The 21,714-nt window shown below is 58.2% G+C and overlaps 1 protein-coding gene across 1 annotated transcript; it reads right to left on the bottom strand.

Annotated features, from left to right (window-relative positions):
* Window positions 1-3,439: 3,439 nt before the first annotated feature.
* MFNG (MFNG O-fucosylpeptide 3-beta-N-acetylglucosaminyltransferase) lies at window positions 3,440-19,517 on the bottom strand. The gene is made up of 8 exons (XM_004418115.3): window positions 18,742-19,517; window positions 13,658-13,706; window positions 13,264-13,366; window positions 12,677-12,830; window positions 9,611-9,696; window positions 7,641-7,806; window positions 5,854-5,939; window positions 3,440-4,408 (listed from the first exon to the last, which is right to left on the bottom strand). Exons 1-8 carry the CDS (start codon window positions 18,994-18,996, stop codon window positions 4,342-4,344), a joined length of 966 nt encoding a protein of 321 aa, XP_004418172.1. The 5' UTR covers window positions 18,997-19,517; the 3' UTR covers window positions 3,440-4,341.
* Between the last annotated feature and the right edge of the window lie 2,197 nt (window positions 19,518-21,714).

The raw sequence follows: 21,714 nt of genomic DNA, 5'->3' as shown, positions 1-21,714 counted from the left end.
GGGTGGGCCTCAGAGAAATCAGGCAACGGGCAGAAGGCAAACCAGGCAGGGGCCGGCTTCCGGTCAAGGTCTGCCTCTCCTTTCTCTGGGTGTTTAGGGAGACAGGAAGTGGAGTCAGGACAGCGGCATCTGATGAGAACAGATGTTCTCCAGGCCTGAATGTGGGGCATGGAGGAGGGGCCAGAGGAGGGAGGAGGGAAAAGGGGAAGGAGCAGGGCCATAGCCAGCAAAAAGGGATATCCACAGACTCCCTTTATTTATTTAATTTTGCTTTTTATTATGGAAATTTTCAAACACACACCAAAGTAAAAGGAATAGCATCATGAAACCCCTGTGCCCCTCACCCAACTTCAACAACCATCCCATTTTACCATTCTTATTTCATTCCTCTCCTCGAGCATCTTTTTAAAGAAAATTCCAGATGTTATATCATTTCACCCATAAATATTTCAGAATATATCTCTCACATATTAGAACGTCTCTATAGGAAAAAAAAAAACCTCAATATCATTATCACATCTAATAAAATTATTTCTTAATACCATTTAATACAAAGTACATGTTCAAATTTCCTCATTTTTCTCAAAAATATCTTTTTAGGGTCCATTTACTTGAATCAGGATCTAGACAAGGTCCATGCTTTGCATCGTGTTGCTGTATCTCCTAAATCTCTTTTAATCTCTGACAGTCCTTCCTCCTTTCCTTTTTTATGTCATTTTATGTGTTGAAGAAACCAGGTCCCTTGTCCTATAGAATTGTCCTCATTTGTCAGTTTGGTGGGTTGAACGCTCATGGTGTCATTTAACACGTTCCACTGTCCCCCTATTTCCTGGGAACTGGGATTTAGATCCAAAGGGTTGAACTGTGTAGGATCAATTATTTGGGCAAGCAGACTCCCTGGGTGGCACTGTGCCCTTCCTAGTGCCTCATATCAGGAGCGGTTAGTCGGGTTCTCTCTTTTGGGATGATACTAAAAATGTTGAGTGTCGCCAGCCTGATCCCTCCATTACAAGGCTCCCCCGTCACCTTGCATCCAGTGGTTTTAGCACATTTTGTAGAATCTTAGAACTGACAGAGCTGGAAGCTCTGAGAAACCCATTCACTCACTTCTCTATTCATCCCACAAATATTTGTTGGGCATCTACTGTGTGCCAGGCAGAGAGCTGCAATGAACAGGACCGACATGTTCCCTGGGATCGTGGAGCCAAGAGTCAGATGGGGGCAGCGACAAACAAATGCATGAGTAAGCAGATGCACCAACAAGAGCCGTGTCTGCGAGGGTTAGAGCTCTGCAGAGAGCGACCAGAGTCAAGTGACTGACAGCGACCCCTGACAGGTGGCTGCTTTGTGATGGGTGATCAGGGAGGGCGTCCCCAGAAGAGGACAGTGGAGCTTGACAAGAACAAGCCAGCCATGCAGAAGTGGGGGTGCACTCCAGGGAGAGGAAAGAGCTGGTGCAGGCAGAGAACCTGGGCACCCGCCAGGAGGAAGGAGGAGGCCACTGTGGCCGGAGCCAGTGAGCAAGGCGGGGGCCTGAGGGGAGGCGAGCGAGGAGGCTGCTGCGGTAACGCGGGCGAGACTGACAGGGGCTCGGACCCGGATAGTGGAGTGCCGGTGACGGCTGGTCCAGCATCCTTCCACCCTTTACAGCTGAGAACACAGCTCAGAGACAGCAGGAGGTTTGTTATTGAGCAACCACCTGTGCCAGGAGCTCTCTGTGCAGCGTCTCAAAACCACACAGCCCGCTACATAGAAGTCATTGTGCCAATTTTACAGGCGAGGCCAGTGAACAGTGAAGTCGCCTGCCTGAGGGCACAGAGCCCAGGCCTGCCGAGGCTCTCCGGCCCCCCAAAGTCGTCCCACTGAGATGACCGCTGCAGGTCAAATCGTGGCTCTGGCACCTATAAGCCCCATGACCTGGACCATGGGCTTGCTCCCTCTCTGTGCCTCAGTTTCCTAATCTGTAAAATGGGAATAACACTTGCCCAAGGGGCACAGCAAGGCCAAGACAGGGGGTCCAACCTTGCCCCCCGACTCCCAGCCCCTGCCACTGGGGCCCAGAAGGGTCACCTTAGCACAGAGTGCAGGCAACTTCACACCCTCCCATACAGACACACGAAGGGTTAAAGCCAGACTCCCTCCTTCCTCCATCCCAATTCTGATCCTTGCTGACTCTGCTCCCCCTCCGACCCAGCTATTCTGGGACAATGGAGGCAGCAGATGGCCCGAGTCCTGTTCCCTCCACCCGACCCTCAGGATCTGGGAACAACCCGCAAATCGGCTGCTGCTTCTAAAAGCAGGCCGGCTGCAGCCTCCCACAGCAGCTGGGGAGCACACCATTCCATCCCTCACCGGCTGCAGGGCCGGGGGCCACCCCCACTTGGCTTGCATCCCACAAACCCAGCATTAGGTCAGCCCAGAAAGAAAGAAAGCTTTGGAAGAGCCCAAGCAGCCTGGCCCTGCACCTGACCTGCTGTGCGACCACAGGCACATGGTGGTCCCTCTCTGAGCCTCAAGCTCCTCCTGGAAAACAAGGACTGAGGCTCTGGTGCTCCATGGTTCCACTGTTCCAGACAGAGTTGTGGCCGGGACAACGTCCTTCAAGGGCTAGAGGACGTGCTCCAGAGGAGCCCCCGGCTCTGGGTGCCTGGCTCAGAGCCCCTCCATCCCTCAGGATCTCTCCTCCCTCTTCCCCCCAGCCCTGAGCCCCACTGTAGCCCCAACTTCCAACATCACTGGGGCATGATGCGGGTGGAGAGAAGAGACTTTCCATCCCTACCCTGCCCCCCATGCACCACCAGGCCTGGAATTTCACCAACATCACTTTCATTCATTCATCCAACCCCTTGGGACCTGAAATTCCAAGAGCACTCACATTTCTTCAGCTCCTACCTTGGCTGTCAAACTGCCCCTTTATCTGACACCAGAGGTTCTGAGCCTCCATTCTGCCTTCCTGGTTCTCTAACCACACCCCACCCCCCCAGGACCTGAGGGCAGAGGAAAGGAGGAACAGCCCCCAGCACACCAGCACCTTGTGGTATTCACACGCATGTACATCATACACACACACTTGTGATGGGCACACACACATATGTCCTTATGCACAGACATGTGTAGGAGGAGGGTACATGCCACACACACACACGCGCGCGCGCGCGCACACCCTCACACATCTGGCACACCACGACACAAGCACACACTAACAGTCACCATTCACTGAGTCCCTCCTCTCTCCGTGCCAGGCTCTGTGCCGTGTCCGTTACAAACACTACATCACTTCACCCACATACCAACCCATGAAGCTGCTATTCCTTTTCTCATCCATAAAATGGGCAACACCCCTAAAAGTGACCGCCATCCCCACTGTGACAGACACATCAAACACCCTGCCCCAGTCAGGAATGCTGTGGCTGCAGGAAACAGGAAACTGAACCAAGAGTGGCTTAAACAAACAGGGTTTAATTTTTTTACAGAACCAGACGCTGAAAGGGACAGCTGTGGATGACTGTCTTGGCCTTTCCTTCATGGCAGCAAAGTGGCTGCCCCAGATCCAGACATCACACTCACACTCACAGCAGGAAGACGGGGTATGGGGCTGCAAAACCTTCCCCAGAAGCTTCTCTATTGGCTTTGCTTAGTTCACATTAACAGACAGAGTCTGGCTCTGGCCAGAGCTGGGTCACATGGTAGCCCCTAACCGCAAGGGACACTGGGAAAATGAGCAAAAGGATCATCATGATTTTCTGGGACCCACTATAATCCGTCATCTGATTCTGGGCATGCTTCAAACAAAATCGGGTTCTGTTAGCAAGTAGTGGGGAACGAGGAGCTGGAGACCGGGGGCAACAACAGTATCTGCCACAGGCCCTGGATTCTGCCATTATTCCACCTGGGTCCCCTCAGTGGTTGACGATCCAGCCAAGGAAGCCACGAGTGGGTGGCACAGCCCTTGACCCCAGGGGAATGACTCAGAGACCAGAGCTGGGGGCAGGGGCCAGACCCCACCCAGGGGCCCCTGTGATTCACTGGAGGGTTAGGACCTGTGAGTCCAAGCCCAGCTCAAGGGCCCCCACCCCGGTTCGATTCAGCCACCCAAGGCCCGTGGAAGCCCAGCCCCTGGGGCCTCTCCCGCCCTCACCTGGTGCTCCTGGTCCCTGGGCTGTCCCCCCACCTCCCAGGGGCTCAGGATGCCCTCCCCACCAGCCACCAGCCAATCCTGGGCTTGCCCACCACTCGGAGGCCCTGCCAGGGACTGCCCACCTCAGGGCACTTGCCACAGGCCCTCAGGGCTGCCTGGGGAGGCGAGGGACAACCAGAGACCTCAGCCCAGCGGTTCAGGGTTCAGCGGGCCACCAGCTGGGGGCACCAGGGAGTGTCTGGGTAGAGGAGACAGTGGAGGGAGCGAAACCTGCGGAGAGACCAGAAACGGATGAGACAGCCAGTCCCACTCCCGTCCTCGCCCCACAGCTCCTAGGGCAGCGCAGGGCACAGGGGTGGTTTGGAGCAGGGCTCCTCCACCTCAGCACTATTAACATTCGGGGCCAGATCATCCTTTGTTGTGGGGCCGTCCTGTGCATTGTAGGATGTTGAGCAGCATCCCCGGCCTCTGCCGGCTAGATGCCAAGACCCCCCCGCCAAGTCGTAACAATAAAAAATGTCTCCAGACATTGCCAATGTCCCTGGGGGGGAAATGGCCCCTGGTTGAGAACCACTGGTTTAGAGAGACTTCAGAGGCCGGAGAAGCCATGAAGAGACCTCAGCGGAGGCCGGACCATCTGACCACATATATCAGAGTCCCCAGTGGGCTCCAGCCTCCTTAGGCAGGAACCTATGGATTCTAGGGTCTTCAGGCTTAGAGAGAATCTAACATCAATTCTTAAACCTCTTGGCAGTATAGCCATAGCTTGCACACCTCCACTGATGGGGAGCTCACCCCATTAGAAGGCAGCTCCTTTCATCCCAGAAATTTGAATCTTTTTTCCTATATTAAGCCAAACTGTGTCTCCTTGTCACGTCCAGCTTAGTCAACACAGCCTCGGACCCAGGGCCCTCGAAATAGTTGTGAGCCTTCTGCCCCAGAACAGATGGCGCCGCAGAACCTCGGAGCCAGGAGTCCTGGTTCCCCAAGGGTTACATACTTGAGATAAATCTGAAGTCCAGACAGAGCCTACAGGGCCGGGGGGGCTGCCATGTCCCCAACCGAATTTGACACCACCCCCCTCTCTTCTCCCGCATTCCAGTCACACTGCTGTCCTCTACTTCATGAGCAGGTTTTGGCCCTCTTGCCACAGTGTGTCGCAGGCTGTGCACCAATCTGCTCTACAGCAATGGGGGGCTGAGATGAACAGGCCTCATCTCCCTGTGGCCAGTTTGAGGGCAAAACCGGAAGGTGCCTGGGTGGCATCTCAGCCCCCATTCCAACCCTCTACCCACCAGAAAGAACCATTGAAGAGAATCAAAGAAACAAAGAGCCTACAAAGATCCAATAAAAATTCCCCAGCAGCACCTGCATTTCCTCCACCATCTCCTTTGCTCAGTGCAGACATTAAAGTCTTCCAGGGGTTTCTGAAGAATCCCAGAGGATCAGGGCTGGGAGAGCCCTTCAGATCCACAATGCCCAGCCTCCTTGTGTTACAATGGGGAGACTGAGGCCCAGAGAGGGCGAGGCATTTGCCCAAGGTCACCTAGCAAGCCCGTGGCAGAGCAGAGCCTGAAATCCACTCCCTCCACTCCCAGCTCTGCGCTGTCAGCCACTGGGGCCTGTCTCACTTCCCCCCCTCCCGACTCCCCCATCTTCGGATGCCGGGACCCAGCCCCATCCCTCCCATCCCACAGTTCAGCCCCCAGACCCACCTGGAGGGGTCCTCCTCGGGGGAGAAGGGGCCCTGTAGCTTAATGACGTTGAGCTTCCCCTCGAAGACGCCATAGCTGAGGGTGACCTGGCAGGGAGAAGCGGAGAAGAGAATGAAGGTTGGGAAGTGTCACACTGGGGACCCCACAAGGGGACAGCGTGTGGGGAGAAGCAGGGAAGGAACATAAGGTATTCTGAGGGCACGGAGAGCCTGCCTCTGTGCCCGAATTCCCCTTAGCTGTGGGTGCGTCACCGAGGAGCCTGAAGCCTGCAGAGCACTTTCATGCCCAGATCTCATTTGTGCCCCCAACAGTCCGGCTTACCTGGGAGGCTGGTACAATTCCCTCATCCACAGACTGGGAAACTGAGGCTCAAGAGGGAAGGCACCTTCCAGGAAGTTGCGGCCTGGATGGAGGTTTCCTGAGACTCGCTGTGGGGCCCTGGCCACGTGCTCTCCACCCGGAGCCCCGAGTTACTCCACACGCAATGAGGGTGAGGGATAATGACCCCCGGCGAGAGGCAGTCAGGCACAGTGGTTAAAGACTGTGGGCTTAGGGGCCACCCAACCAGGGGGCAAATCCCCTCTGCCTTGTACCAGCTGTGTGTCATGGTTAGTTCTGCTCTCTGGGCCTCAGTTTCTCCATCTGTAGAATGGGTATAGCACCAACCTTGTGTGAATGTTGTGAGGAACCAGAGTTAAAGAAAAGAAGGCCTCTAGTGTGGTACCTGGCATGTGGGGTGCTCTGGAAACCCCAAACATTAAGGGCCCTGGTTTTGGCTACCCCAAATCTGCCCCTCTTTCCTAACCGGACCAACCCTGAACCCCAGTTCCAGGCTGGCCAATCAACGCTAATTCTAGGTGCCGCTAGGAGACAGGTCATGTGACCCAAGCGAGGCCATCTGACCAATAAGCACCAGCCTTGGGATCTGGTGGAAGGAGATAGGTGAAAGACACCTGGGGCCGCCATCTTGCCAGCACGACAAGGGGCAGGCTGCCTGAGAATGAAGCCAACATGGGGGAGGGCAGATGAGAGAGGGGACAGTCGGAGCTCCCAGACCACACCAGCTCTAGCAAGTCAAGCCAAGCCCTCGGCTTCTCAGGTACGCGGGCCCATAAACATCCTTTTGGGTTTGACCAGTCTGGGACGCCTTTCTGTTGTTTACAGCCTAAAGGGTCTGACTCACACTGTTGGGCCGAAGACCCCAGGGACGTCCCAGCCAGGACCATCTACAGGCTGCAGACCCATGAGCTGGAGAGCAGCAACTGCAGGGCAGCTCCAGGTGGACCTCAGCAGAGTCATTACCTGCCAGGTGGGATGGGGTCCCAGCCCGACATTATGCCCGAGTGTCCTCACTGAAGGCCTGGCCCTTCCCAGTAACATCTGGGTTAGAAGGAACAGCAGCGAGCAGTGGACAGGTGAGCTTTGACCAAGGAGGCAGCTGCCAACAGGAGGAGTTGGAAAGGGCAGGCCTGGCCCCCAGGGGGATGGAGGGAGGATGGAAGATTGAAGGATGGAGAGAGGGACGGGAGGTAGCAGGTGGGGAGCAGGGTGGTCTGACCCTGCAGACAAGCTTCATCTGTCTGTGTAGGTCCTTCCAGCTGGAATTGGGGAATCAGATCAAATAATTAGCATCACAAATGCCAGCCCTTGAGAGTTAAAGGTGGAGAGGGCTGAGTCACCGTGTGCCCTTAAGGTGGGCCTTTGCCACGCTGGGCCTCAGTTTCCCCATCAATAGGGGATAGCCCACACACACCTCCCCCACCGCCACCTGCCCCAGGGCCGCTCACCTGCTCCGGGAGCTGGGCAGCCCCCAGCAGCTGCAGTGTCTCCAGGTGCGAGTGGAAGAGGGGGCTGGGCTGCAGGTGACCGCCCAGCTTGCACTCAATGATGTAGCCCACAGTGCAGTCGTCAGGCAGCCGGATGAGCGCAGATGTGTCCACGAAGCGGGGGCCACTGAGGGACAGAGCCGTGCTGTGGCCTCTGGCTAGGCCCTCCACACCTAGAGCCCTCCCCCGCTCCCAGAAGGCCCACCCTCCGCCAGCACATCTGCAGGCCAGAGCTCGGCTCTAGCACCTGCCTCCTGTGTACTGTGCGACCTCGGGCAAGTCACAAACCTCGGGGAGCCTCAGTTTCCACTGCTGTGAAATGGGTATGATAATAGCCTCATCCTCACAGGGCCATGGTGAGGATGAAGTGGAGGAACGATGAGACGAAGCCCGTTATAAATGTATCCCTTCCTTCTATCCCTTTCTTTTCATTCATTCATTCACCATTCAGCTTGAGCATCTACCTGGTGCCAGACACCATGCTAGGGCTGAGTGAGGATACAGAGATGAGAAAGAAACCCTCCTGCCCTCAACAGCAGCCCCCATTCTGGGGGGAGACAGACAGACGAGCAGGTCATTTCAGAGTAGGACTGGCGCTAAGTCAGAGGGAAGCAGGAGGCCTGCGGGACACAGGGTGGGAAGGCGGGCTTCCCAGAGGAGGTGGCAGTTTTTGTTTTGCTTTGTATTTAATCGTGACAGCAGCGGTCTTCAAAGGGAGTCTTACAGGATGAGCTGGAGTCAGCCAGGTGTCTGCCGTAGGGGGGGCAGCACCCCAGGCAAGGGCGTCACCTGACTGCTCTGACCCCATTAACACCCTGGGGGCTGGGTTGGGCAGTCTCCCGCTGCTGCACAGGATGCCTGGCCAAGGGGGCCAGGGGAGTAGAAACCCACTTTCACGTCCCCCCCGCCCCCCCCCGGCCGCATCTGCCCAGAGGAGGTGCCTTTTTCTAATTCACACGAAGGTAGCATAGAGGCAGGCAGAAGACCCCAGTCCCAGGCAGACCCCCGTCCCGGGTACACGCCTGCTGTCGACATGCCCTAGGGCAGTGTTCCTGCTCCTACTCAGGCACGAATGCCCCGGAGGACCCCCGCCCCCATCCAGGGCAGGGACAGGGCAGGCTGGTGCAGAGGCAAAGCATGCAGGCCTTGCATCCAAACCCAGCAGCTGGGTGACCTTGGACCTGGGTGACCTTGGACCAGTCGTTGGCTTAACTTCTCGGTGCCTCAGTTTCCTCAGCTGTAGAAACGAGGCTAACGGCCCCTTCCTCCTCAGATGCTGTGAGACCCTTGGTGGAGCACAGCCTGGCTCAGAGTCAACCCTCAATACACGGTGGTGACACTGATGTTGCTGTTAATAATAACAACAGTCTGTCCAGGCAGACGTCAGGAGGCCAGGCCTTTGCCACTTCCTCTCGAGAATACTGGTGCCCCCCACCCCATACTGAGAGCTTCCACCACCCTAGGATCTCCCTCAATCTGGAGCCCTCTAAGGCCATCCCAGCTCAAATGCCACCTCTTCCAGGAGGCCTTCCCTCCTCTTCCCTCCTCTGAGTGCCACTACACTTGGCCTTCAGCTCCCTGTGCCAATGACCGGTCAGAAGAGGGCTGCAAACGGGACCTAATGTTTGCCTGGCTCCCACCAGGTGCCAGCCCAGACACTTCCTCATTTAACAGCCATTGGCCGTGCATTCTCATGTCCATTTTACAGATGGGGGCACTGAGGCCCCTGAGATTACGCAACCTCCCTGTGTGTGGCAGAGTGCAATGGGCGGTGCACCCCCGAGGGCAGGGTGGCAGGAGCCTGCTCACCACTAACTCTGTAACTCGGTGACACAGCATGAATAGGGGTAGTTTCTCCTGGGCTTGCTCTCAAGCCCTTCCTGCAGCAACGGCCCCACACACCAGCCACCCCCACCCCATCCCCCACTTACCTGGCCCATGGGGCCATCTTCAAAGCTAGTTTGCGGTTGATGCAGAAGCCGGCACCCCCAGTGGCGAACCAGAACCGTACCAGCCTCTGGGGGGAGAGGAAGGGAGGGCCAAGGTGCGGGGTGAGCCTGGAGGTGGGGTGGGTGGGGGCAACAGCTTGGCCATCCCTCACTTCCAGCCAGCAGGCTCAAAACCTTTTTATTTCACATCTCGCTAGAGTCTTGCTGCAGCCTGACATTATTATGCCCATTTTACAGAAAAAGAAACCAAGGCCCAAAGTCACATAACTAATCAAGATTGATGGTGTCTCCAATGAGACCCTAATCTGGCTGGATTCCGGTTAAAGAGGACATGTGTCATATCCATCAGCCCAGCACACCTTACCCCTTTCCCCAGAGACATGTCTCTACCTCACCCTATGTGGTTCAGGAGGGGCTGCCACACACAGCCCCTGCTCCCTTAGGACAGAGGCAGGGAAGTGCCCTGGGAATGAGGGATCACAAGGCCACACCCCTTGACCCAGTGATTGGCTCAGCAACAGGCACATGACTTAGGCCAGCCAATCAGAGTTCTTCCCTGAACCGTATATGCTAATTGTGAGAAAGATGCTCTCTGCAGGGTCACCAGCTCTGGGAGCTATAATCCTGATGCCACCCACATGGGCCACTTACACTGGCCTCGCCACTCCCAACTCCTGGGACCGAGAAAGCTTTTCCACAAAAGGAGAAAAGGAGGCCTTGCATGGAGTAAAGAGAGGACAGACCGGCCTGTGAGACCGAGACCAGGAGACCCCTTGATATCTCGGTCACAAGAACCAACATCCCTCTGCGGTCTGAACCATTTTCTGCCACTGCCCAACAGCACCACAGCCCAAGGTCTCTTCCCCCTCCTCTGGGAGGACCCATGAATTCACCCATGGATTTCTCTAAGGCTTTTGGGAAACACTGTGCCCTTTCAGCCATACCACCTCTTGGTGGAACAAGTTCCCTGAGGTTATCTTCTCCCAGGTACACAACTGGTGCTTCCTTGATGCATGTTGCGTGGGTTTGGGTTATCCCCCACGCGGCAGCAGTGAGAAGAGCCCTGGGCAGGGAGTCGGGCAGCCTGACTCTGAGGCCCCCACCTCCTCCACTGCACAGCTGTGCAACCTTGAGAAAGTCACCGCCCCTCTCTGGGCCTCAGATTTGTCACCTGTGAGCACAACATCTGCTCCAGTTCTGGAAGCTGAAGGTGCTCCTGGCCCGGGGGTGTCCTCCTCCTAAAGACCTCTATGAGTTTACTTCTGGAAACTCTACCCTCTTACAGAGAGGTCAGGGCTCAACAAGGCAGAATGAATGGTTTCCTAAGGACCTGGCACACAGTGGGTGCCCAATAAATGCTTGTTGAATGAATGAATGAGTGCAGGGCCTCCGCTCTCATATCATTACCACGACAGCAGCGATAACAATATAAGCGCCTAACCCTGAGCACTGACTGGGCCCAGCCCTGTGCCAAGAGCTGTGCCATAGACGAGCAGACTAATAAGCACAAAAGTGAGGTCACTTGCCTGACCTCCCAGAGCCGGGACCGACCCAGAAACAGAGTTCTTGGCCCCTTTGCTGTCCCACCCTGGGGGACCCCAGGGTCTGAACAGGCCACGACACTCTGGGGCAGAGTCCTGGGATCCCACCGGTGGGGTGTGTGTCAAGGAGGGCATTCATGCAGGTTGTGGGGCGGGGACTGAGTGTGCCCAGCAGGGTGCTGAGCCTGCCCGGGAAGAACGGGCTGGGAGATGAAGGCTGAGCTGAGTCCTGTACTGATGCTGACACGTCCTCGTGTCTGTTACCTGCCAGGTCCCGCTCCAAGCACCTGGATAGATGACCTCATTTAATCCTTTCTGTTTGGTTCACAACCACACACACCCTATGAGGTAAGGACTGTTATCACCCATTTCACAGATGAGGAACCTGAGGCGCAGAGAGATGGGGTGATTTCAATCAAGATCACTAAGCCAGGAGGTGGCAGGCTGGCATGTGATCCCAGGGAGGTGGAGCAGAGTTCTCAACCCCTAAGGCCAGGGTGAGGTGGGTGGGAGCCTGGGAGAGCTCAGCTCACCCGAAATCGACTCACACACCCAGCCCTGGGCCCAGGAGGGTTTAATTAGGGCTCACAGGCTGATTAGCTGATAATTAAGGCTTGGTGTTCCCTGCTCTTGGTTTTCCTAATGAAGCAGATGGTGACCGAGGGAGGGAGAGAGCCCCACAGCGGGCCAGCTCCCGCTCCAGGCGCTGCCTCCAGGGAGGGGGCTCCCAAACTCGCCTTTTCGCAGGACCAAGGGAGCCCTAGGGGGCTGGTCCACACACCACCAGAAGCCTGGTGGGTCCTGGGGCCCCAGGGAGAACCCACAACATACTTATACTAAAAAATTCTTCACTGTTGATCTGAAAGTCAAATGAAACTGATATCCTGGTTTTTTGTTTATTTGTTTTCTAAATCTGGCAACCCTAACAGTGTCCACCCAGGTCTGGAGCTAAGCTGGCACTAGGCCCCTGTTGTGCCGGGTGTCAGCTCTCCACCTGCTGGTTAGTGAAGTCTGGGGGGAGGAGGGTCCTAGGGGAGGCGAGTGTCTAGGGACGCAGGGCAGCCGGAGTTTACACCCGGCCCAGCAGTTCTCAGCGTTTTGACAACCTGTACAACTAACGATGACACCAGGGGGCTGGGAGCCCTGCCTGGAGTCCCGAGTCTTCAGTTCACTGCCTCGGTGACCTCACCGAGTGACCAGGACAAGCCACTGCCCTCGGCGACGGAGGCCCTCCTATGTGCCAGTCTCTGTGCCTTACCTGCATCATTTCAGTCTCCCCATTTCACAGAAGAGGAGACTGAGGATCAGAGATGAAGTCACCAGCCCAAACACACAGCAAGGAGGCCAAACGTGAAACCTAGAAAACCCACTGGACTCTCTCCTCCCCAGCCCCGCCCCCGGCCTGGCCCCGCCCTGGTCTTGCCACGCCCCCATCTGGCCCCGCCCGAGCCTGGCCCCGCCCCCGGGGCCGGTGTCCACTGGACTAAGGAGGAAGGGAGGGACTCACCGTGCGGTTGCGGGGTCGCGGCTCAGAGGCGTGGATGGGCCGGTTCAGGCTGGGCCGGCCTAGGTAGACGTCGCGGGTCAGCGGGAAGGTTTTTAGCAGCTTCAGCAGCGACCGCGCGTTCACGTAGTTGTCGTCGTCCACGTGGCAAAACCACCTGTGGGGATGGAAGGGGGCACAGTGAGCTTGGAGGGGGGTTCCTAGAGAGGCGCCCCTGGCCCCCATAGTCAGTCAACAAACAGTTACCCGTGGGGGTGACTAACATTTAAAGCATTTGTTAGGTGCCAGGCAGCCTCTCTTGTAAGCTTATAAGGAAGGCGTGCCCACTTAACAGGTGGGGACCAAGACTCAGAGAGGTAAAGACACTTGCGCAAGGTCACACAGCCACTGAATGGCAGGATTTGAACTCAGAAGGCCTGCCCAGCCCACTGAACACTGCCCACTGGGTGGATGGGTGGGTGGAGTCCAGAGGCCCTACATGATTAAATTCACAGGACCCAGGGGACTTCACTTTTTTGACACAACACCCCATTCAGGAACTGGCCTGAGGCAGAGGTCACACCTGCCCGCAGAGACCCAGATGCGCTCACCTCAGCCCGCTGGCCAGGAAGGCGTCGAACTCGGCAGCCATCTTGCAGGACAGGGCGGGGTGGCTGTGCTCTGCAGAGCAGTTGGTGATGATGAGGTGGGACCCTGGAGACGTGAGGCCAAGTCAGGGGACCCTGCCCCACTCCTCCCCACAGCCCTGCACCCAGTGAGAAAGCAGAGCACAGCCAATGGACAGCAGCTGGGCCGGGAGCCACGTGTCCAGGGTCTTGTCCAGCACAGCCACACCCGTTTCCAGGGAAGAAGCTGCCCCTCCTGGGCAAAGGGGAATCCCCACGTGCCAGGGGTGCCCCTGTTTCCTGGGGACCCGCAGGCCAGAGGACAGCCACCCCAACTTTCCCTGGCGGCAGCCGAGACGCCCCCACCCGCCAGAGTTACCCAATCTCTCCTGGAGGCCTTCATCCGGGCTGTCGGTGAAGACGAAAGTCTAGAAAGAACAAACAGGCATCAGGATTCCGGCCAGCCAGCCCACCGCCCACCACAGCCAAGCCCCGGACGAACCACCCGCCCAGACCTCTGTCGTCCTTCAGGGACGGTCACACACCCTCTCACAGTCGCACACTCCTTTGGGACAACATGACTTTCTCAGCTAAACCCCCAAACAACACACACAACCCAGCTTCTGTAGACACACAGCTTCCCGGTGTACACCAGCCCTGGTGTCTCGCTCACACACAGCCCCTTACAGACCAGCACCCAGGGACCCTACCAGTCCCACACCCTGACACACCCTCTTCCATCGCACACACAGCACAGTCCCCCCTCCACAGTCTCACACAACCCTAAACACTTCGTCAGGAGACAGACTCTGTGTGAAGAGACCCACACGCTGGGACACCGCACCCCTTAGATGTCACAACCTCCACAGCCACACAAACCCCCCCGTGCAAGTGCGGGGAACCTTCCGCATCTCAGAAATTTTGCATCTTGACCCGATCCAGCTCTCCCCGATTGGAGCTGCTCCCGCCGGGAGCTGTCACACGCCCGGTCCCCGATGACCTCCCTGAACCTCGAGGCAGATGCTGCGATCTGTCCCCTCCCAGATGGCAGAACTGAGGGTAAGTGACAGACCGAGGCCGTGCAGTCGGCAAGTGCCAAGCTGGGATTCGAAGCCACAGGCCTCGGACCTCTCCTTGCCACCTCCCTGGGTGGGTGGAAGCCACTCAACACCCTAAATGAACTGAACACAAACTCTAAAGAGAGGAGAGACAAGCCCTCCAGGGGCAGCACGTGGCAGGATGGAGACGTGCCAGCCGGGACTGGTCCCACACCCGCTCCACGCCCAGCCCAGCAGAGCCTCTCGCTGCCCGAGCACATCCAGGGCCTCCTCTGACCCCTAGGCTGCCCTGCCCAGGGCCTGGGGCACTTTTGAACCTCTTCCAAGTGAGGACCAAGGAGAAAGCATCCCACCCAGGGAGCCCCTGACCTCCCCATGCCCCACTCAGGCCACACCCGGGCCCAGCCCTGTCCTCCCTCCAAGCTCGGGGCCTCCAACCGCACTGCCCCTCCCTGTTCATCCACAGACCTCTCTGTCCTTTCCAGAAATCAGCCCTTCAGATCAGAACAGCCCCTGCCTTGAGCCTCAGTTTACCCATCTGTAAAATGGGGAATTGTGGTAGCTGTGATGTAAAACGAAATAATGTGTGAAAGAACACGGCAGAGTTGGCAGTGAAGCCAGGCTCAGCTTGCTGTATCTCAGGGGAAACTGAGGCACGGGAGGCCAGAAGCCAAGGCTGGGCACAGGAAGGGGCAGAAGGGAACCAGGGCTGTCTCCCCACAGCCATGGCCTTCTTCTGAGCCCCTATTATCTCTCAATGGATTATTGCAAGGCCCTGCCTCACTCCCTCAGATCTGTTTTCCTGTCAGGACCAGAATCAGGTAATAGCCATACCCACCAGCCCCACTAACACCTTCTGTATCTCCCTACTGCCCTTGGGATTAAGTCCAGCCTACTAAGTGTGCCCAGTGAGGGGCCACCTGGCCCTGCGCATGACACAGCCTTTCTCATCACTTCCTGCCCCACCCCTAGGGCCGCTCTTGAACCTGAAGGTCTTTCACTTCCCCAAATACGCCACACACACACTTCTCCGAGCCTTGGTACATGCTGTGCCCTCTTCTCTCCCCTTAACTCCCAGCTCAGTCATCACCTCCTCCAGAAAGCCTTCCCTGACACCCCTCCCATGTGCTCCTGTTCCTCCTTATGGTAACAGCAACCCCTCAGTTAAGGAAATCTACCCCTTGGTCTCTCCCACCAGACAGTGACATCCTGGAGGGCACAGACCTGGTCTGATTTGTCTCCCTGTCCGGCACCCGGCTTGCCCCTGGGAGGCCTGGGCAGCGTCCAGCTTCTGAGCCTCTCTCCCTGGGGTCTGTCTCCATCAGATTTAGCTAACACTGGGGGTCCCTGGATTTCTCTGGGGAAAGTGTTGGTGGCCCAAGCCCAGACCCTGGTCCTCTTTTCCATCCCGTCCACTCCCTCGGTGACGCCATCCAGCCTCTCAGTTTTAAACTCCCTCAAGAAGCCAGAGAGTCTCGCGTTCACACCTCCAGCCCTGGCCTCTCCCCAGCTCTCACATCCACCATCGCCACGATTTCTCCCCCGGAGCCCAAGGCTGATGCCCGAGCTCCCCCAGGCCTGTCCTTCTCTCTGTCTTCCCCATCCTGCTAGGACCCAACACCCTGGGCTCACCGTGCCTCCTCTCTTTCTGTCACACCCACACCCAGTCTGTCACCACTCTGTCCACCCAACCTTCAAATCGCCCGGGATGCGACCTCTCCCCACCAGCCCCCAGGGCCGCCCAGTGGTCCAGTCCACCCTCGTCACCTCCTGCCTGCTTTGCTGCAGTCGCCTTTGCCCTGGTCTCCCTGCTCAGTCCTGTCCCCACCCCATCTGTTTTCAACACAGCTCCTGAGGGAGCCTGGAGAATAAGGCAGGCCTTTCTTGCCCTGCTCCCTGGCAAACTTCTGCCACCAAACAGCCACCAGAGAGTGGAACTCTCTCGAGTTTGGAGCATGGGCCAAATGGGCCAAGGAATAAGCCCGAACGAATCGGCGGGGAAGGGAGAGGAGGGGCCCTGCAGGGCCGGGCTGGGCAGGCCATGAGGCTGGTGTGTCAGTCCCTGGGAACCTGAGGTTGGCACAGAGCGGTGGGCAGAGTTTCCTGAGCCACGGGTGGCATTTGATTGTTTAGGGAGGGGACCCTGACGATGGTTAAAACCTCACAGGAAAACAAAGGGACAGGCAGCCTGCTGGGGGCAGGGGAGGGGGTAGCCAGGACCATCTGCTGCAGAGGAGGGGGGTGGGCCGGCGCTGCTCCCCACAGCCCTCAAGGGAGCTCCCCCTGGATCACAAAACATGCCTCCCCAGCCCACCCCCTCCGCCTGGGACAAAGGCCGGCACATGAGCCCCGGACCACTGCCACAAAGGCCCACCTGCCACCCGGCCGCCCTTAACCAGCTGGGCAGGCGCCCAGCCCTGGAGTTAACCAGCTCGGGCCTGCTCCTGAGGGCAGAGCTGAGAGAGGCTCCCAGACCCTCCTGTCCTGTGCAGATGGGGAAACTGAGGGCTGAAAGGGGGAGGGCCTCGGCCAAGGTCGCAGGAAGAGATGATTCAAAGGGGGGAAATGAAGTGGGTCTCCCTCTCTCCCCTTCTGTTCTGCCGTCTGAACATCCTTCCTTCTTTCCACTCTGCCTCAAAGGACACAATTTCTAGACTCTGTCGCTTGTGCTGGGGTCCAACTGAGCATTCATCTCCCACCTCTGCTTAACGGTGCTCCGTTTCCTCACTTGTGAAATGGGGATACGTATCAGAACCTACCACTCAGGGTTGTTCTGAGGGTTAACGAGAGTGATGCATCTGATACGCAGCCCTCAGACACGGAGCGGTGGCAGGTGCCCCCTCTGGTTGCCTGGCTGGCATCTTGGGTTGAGCTCAGGGCACAGAGTGGGTGGCTGCTCGCCTCTCCCCTGCTGGCCTGGTCCGCCAGGCTGCAGGCCCAAGGACCCTCTCCTGTGGCTCAGTGATCCAGGCAGCCCTGGGATCCGGGGTCTCAGCAAAGAGAGGGGCGGGGTGCCCCTGGGCTCTGCCCCCTCAGGCCTTTGGGGTGCTGCTGGCAAGCACCTCCTCCTGCCTGTGCTCAGTTTCCTCATCCAGAGCAAAGGCGCCACCATGGTGATCCAGACAAGACAGGAAAGGGCCTCAGACCATGTGAGGCCACGCTCCGGGGGACACACAGACACAGCGCCATAAACAGGAAGGTCTGTGGGGAGGGCCAGGCTCGGCAGCTTCCGAGGGAGGAACCAGAGTCTCCCCAAGATGAGAAGCTGTGTGGGGCCCCAGGGAAGAGCCTGGGGTGCTGGGAGCCCGGCAGGGAAAGGGTTAATCCAGGGTGCTAGGACCTCAGGGCCAGGAAATCGGGGTGGGGGGTCCCCTCTCCCCAGGGGGACCTGACATCTTCCAGACATTACCTCCCCTCCTCTTTGGTCTCCCAGGAGCCCCCGACCTCCTCCGGAGGCTCAGTCACTTCCTCCCACTGAGCCAGCCGCCAAGGTGGGGACGGCGTGTGTGTGTGTGTGTGTGTGTGTGTGTGTGTGTGTGTGTGTAAATCTGCCTCTCCACCTCCCCAGAGATGGTCTCCGACACCGCCAGTCACTGACTGCTTGGGGAGGGACTTGGGTGTGGGGAGGGGAAGAGCTGCCTCCCCAGAGACATGAGCCACGTGCCCCTGTCACCCAGACACCTCTTGCCAGGCACGTCTAACACTGACACTTTGGCTCACACACACACATACAGTCCCACATGCCAGGGGGGCCTCTACCCTGACCTCTTGCCCACGTCAGCCTCAGCCAGCACCATCACAGCACACCCCCTCCCTCCCCCGGAAACGGCGGCAGGAAACGAGCACCAGAGGCGAGGGGCCGCTCCCCTTGGCACAGCCAGGGCAGCAGAGGCCTGGGGGCAGATCAGTCAGGAAATCTGAAAGGATGCCCCCTCCCCGGGCTCTCTCCCCAGAGAGCCCCGCCTAGACGGTCCCCTCCTCAGCCGCTCCGGCCCTGGTCTGCATCCTCACGGCCAGGGCAGAAGGACAGCACCCGGGGCCTGGGTGGGGGCAGCCTGGCCTGGGCTCATGTCAGAGTCAGGACCACTCAGAGGCCTCTGCCCCAGCTGCCAGACACCCACCACGGCCCCCACGCCAGGCCGGGCCAGGGCGGGCAGAACGAAGCCAGTGCTGCAACGGCCAGCATATAGAGGGAGCCCTAGGAGGGACCCAGGGGCCCAATTTGTCCCCTGAAAGACACGGAGCAGTGGGCCACAGGAGCCCCCAGGCCTGGGAAGGAGGAGTGGGCAGGTGGGCGGGCAGCTTCTCCCTCGAGGCCGCTGGGGACCCTAGCCCAGTAGAAAAGCGCCCTTGAGCCCCTTGGGCGAGGGGCCACTCCCGAGGCCCCCAGTCGCCCGCTTGTCACCTGTTCCCTGGTCCTGGAGACCCACGTGTCAAGCAGCAGCTCCAGGCGGGAGTGATGGAAGGCACGGGTGGTCTTGACTGCGATGAAGACATCGTGTAGCTGCAGGTCGGGGGGCCGGGGGCTGGGCGGGCTCGGTTCGGGGGGCTCCTGCACGCCCTGGGGGAACAGGCTGGAGTGATACGGCAGGGAGAGGAGCCCCGTGCACAGAAGGGTGAGGAGGGCTCCCGCCAGGCCCCGGAGGAGCCGGCACTGCATTGGCCCTGGGACCCCGGACGGCTCAGCCCCCAGATCCCAACCGGACCAGGAGGGGAGGCCGGTCAGGCGGGGGCCCCAGCAAAGGCAGGAGTCTGGCGGGCATCGGGGACAGGCGAGGCGGGGAGGGGTGGGCGGTGGCGCTCTGGACCTGGAGGCCGAGCCATGGCAGCCGGCCGCCGCCAGCCCTCCACCTGCTCCCCTGCCCTCCTGCCGCTGGCTCTGGTGCTCCTGGCCCCGCCCCTGCCTCCAGCGCAGCCAGAGGGGCGGGGCGGCCCAATGGAGCCCCAGAGGTGGCTGAACAAGAGGCACGGGCTGAAGGACAGCCCTGGCCCTGCCAGCTGCTGCCGTGGGGGTGGGGGCAACTAACCCTCCACGCCCGGATGAAGGGAGGGCCCTCCAGCCTTCCCACTCCCGAGGGACTCTCAGCTTAGCTCATTCAACACCCATTCGTGTTTCACAGCGTCCTGTATCCAGCCTCCCAGTTTCTGCTCCACTGTTCCTCCTCCAGGATGCTCTCCCTCGTCCCCTGCCACCCTCACCCATGTTCCCTCCACCACGCTTAATTCTATTTGGACTTAAGGCTCAGATCAAGGGTTCCCTCCTCCAGGAAGCCTTCCCTGATGACCCCTCCCAACCTCTGGGGCTCCCACAGTAGTCTGCTCAGTTCCTTTGGTCTTCTCAACAGTGCTGGAATTGTTATTCCCAGTTTATAGCTGAGCACGAGGCACAGAACCATCTAGGATGATCTAGCAGCTCAGCCACAGAGCCGGGTGGAACCAAGGAACCACCTGTTCTGCTGTGGCCCACTGTACCCCGTCTCACTCAGCAGTCTTCATTGCTGCCTCTCTCCCAGCCAGGCCAGGGGACAGACAGAAGCCTTCTCCAGCCACCACTTCCGTCTTGTTTTGCATAAGTCACTCATGTATTGTCCTTCCTCTGCCAGAACCCTGCACTGGCTCCCACCTCCCTCGGAACAAAAGCCAAAGATCATACACCAGCCTCCAGGCCCTGTGTAAGCTGGTCCCCCATTACCTCCAACTCCACCTCCTACTCCTCTCCCCTTGCTGCCTCCACTCCAGGCCCATGGGCTTCTGGTCAGTCCAGGCACACATCTACCACAGGACCTTTGCACATGCTGTCCCTGCCTGGGCCTCTCCCTAGAGAACAGCACATCTCACTCTCTCACCTCCTTCAGGTCTTTACACAAATGTCATCTTCTCCATGAGGCCTTCCCGGACCACTTTATTTAAATTGCAATCGCTTCTCCCCCTCCTCCCCGCCAGGCCTGTCCTTCCTGGGCCCCCTTTTCCGCTATGCTCTCTCCATAGCACTTCATCTTCCAACATTCTGTATATTTTACTTATTGTCTGTCTTCCTTGTGAGAATACCAGGGCAAGGATCTCTTCTTTTTATTCACTGCATCCCCAGTGCCTAGAACAGTGCCTGGCACATAGAAGGAGCTCCGCAGATATCTGTTAATTAAACACAAGAAAGTACCAGGTGGCTGGTGATCTGAATGGGGCCTACTGTGGCCCAACCCTGATTAGGACTGTGGAGGGAGAGGAAAGGAAAACCACTCCTTTTGAATCACCCTCCTCTGGGCCAGCCCCATGCCAGGCCCCTTCACTGCCCGCCTTCTTGGAACAGCATCACTGAGGGAAATGAGCCCAGGCTTCGTGCCACACAGACCAGGGTTCAAATCCTGACTGGGCCACATACTAGCTGTGTGGGCAAGTTACTTCACCTCTCTGAACTTTACTTTCATTTTTTTGTAAAATGGGGACAAAAATAAGACTCAGTGAGGATTAAAGGATAGTGGGCTTCTCCACCCCATGGAAAGGACGCCCATATGCGACCAGGCAAAGGCAGCTGAGCCACGGGGCTCCCGCACCTTCACCCAGACTCATATGTCCATAGACCGACACTGGGCCAGGCACACGGCAAGGAAGGAGGAGGTTCGTTTACCCAGATGAGCACGACCTGGTCTGCATGCCCTGGGAGCCCACAGCCACCCACAGGACCCAACACCCTGCCAGGACGCAGAGCATAGCAGGCCCAGAAGTCCAAGGGTGGGGAGAACCAGGCAGGCTTCACGGAGACAGCGTCTGAGCCAGACCTCAAAGTATAGTAGGATTTAAGCAGCCCCCACACCCCAACTTGGACTTCCCAGCCTCACTTCCTACCACTCCTCGGTGGCCACTCGACCCATTTTTTGCCTCTGAGCCTTTGCTCTTGAGGTTCCCTCCACCTAGCACACCCACTCCCCCAAACTCCCAGGGGCCTGTCCAAGTTCATCACTGTGACCAAGGACAGTTAGAAGGACCAAGGACAGCACACAGGCACACAGGTCCAATAAATGCTTCTTGAAGAAAGGAATCGCAAACCCCAAGCTCAAGTGGCACCTCCTCCTGTAAGCCCGCCTGGATTTCTCCCATGGGAGGTGACGATCCTCTTTCTGATGGCGTTTCTTCGGGACCTGATTGCACACTGAAGGTTTGTTCTTAGTCTCCTGGCAGCCAGGCCTCTTAAGCCTAAGACCACACCCTGCTGGCCTCGCTCCAGGGGACACTCCTTTGAAGATCAGACTCAGGCAGGGCTGTGCGCGGGGGTGGCCCATCTGTGGGGCCCTCCTCTGGTCATTCGGGGGCAGGTAAGGTGATGCCAGCACAGATGGTGGGCGGCTCTGGGATGAGTCAGGAGCGAAATCTGACCCTCCCA

The sequence above is a fragment of the Ceratotherium simum genome, chromosome 25 (assembly GCF_057802395.1).
Source record: "Ceratotherium simum simum isolate JZ-2026a chromosome 25, ASM5780239v1, whole genome shotgun sequence".
Lineage (NCBI taxonomy): Eukaryota > Metazoa > Chordata > Mammalia > Perissodactyla > Rhinocerotidae > Ceratotherium > Ceratotherium simum.
The sequence above is the reverse complement of the archived record's forward strand: the minus strand, read 5'-3'. Positions and strand labels throughout refer to the sequence as shown.

Excerpts from the sequence above, each read along its gene's own strand:
- MFNG (XM_004418115.3), bottom strand. The coding sequence starts at position 18,996 with ATGCAGTGCCGGCTCCTCCGGGGCCTGGCGGGAGCCCTCCTCACCCTT. Across the intron at positions 9,697-12,676 it reads CGCGACCCCGCAACCGCACG|AGGCTGGTACGGTTCTGGTT; the intron begins GTGAGTCCCTCC and ends CTCTCCCCCCAG. Across the intron at positions 5,940-7,640 it reads CTGCCCAGCTCCCGGAGCAG|GTCACCCTCAGCTATGGCGT; the intron begins GTGAGCGGCCCT and ends TCTCCCTGCCAG.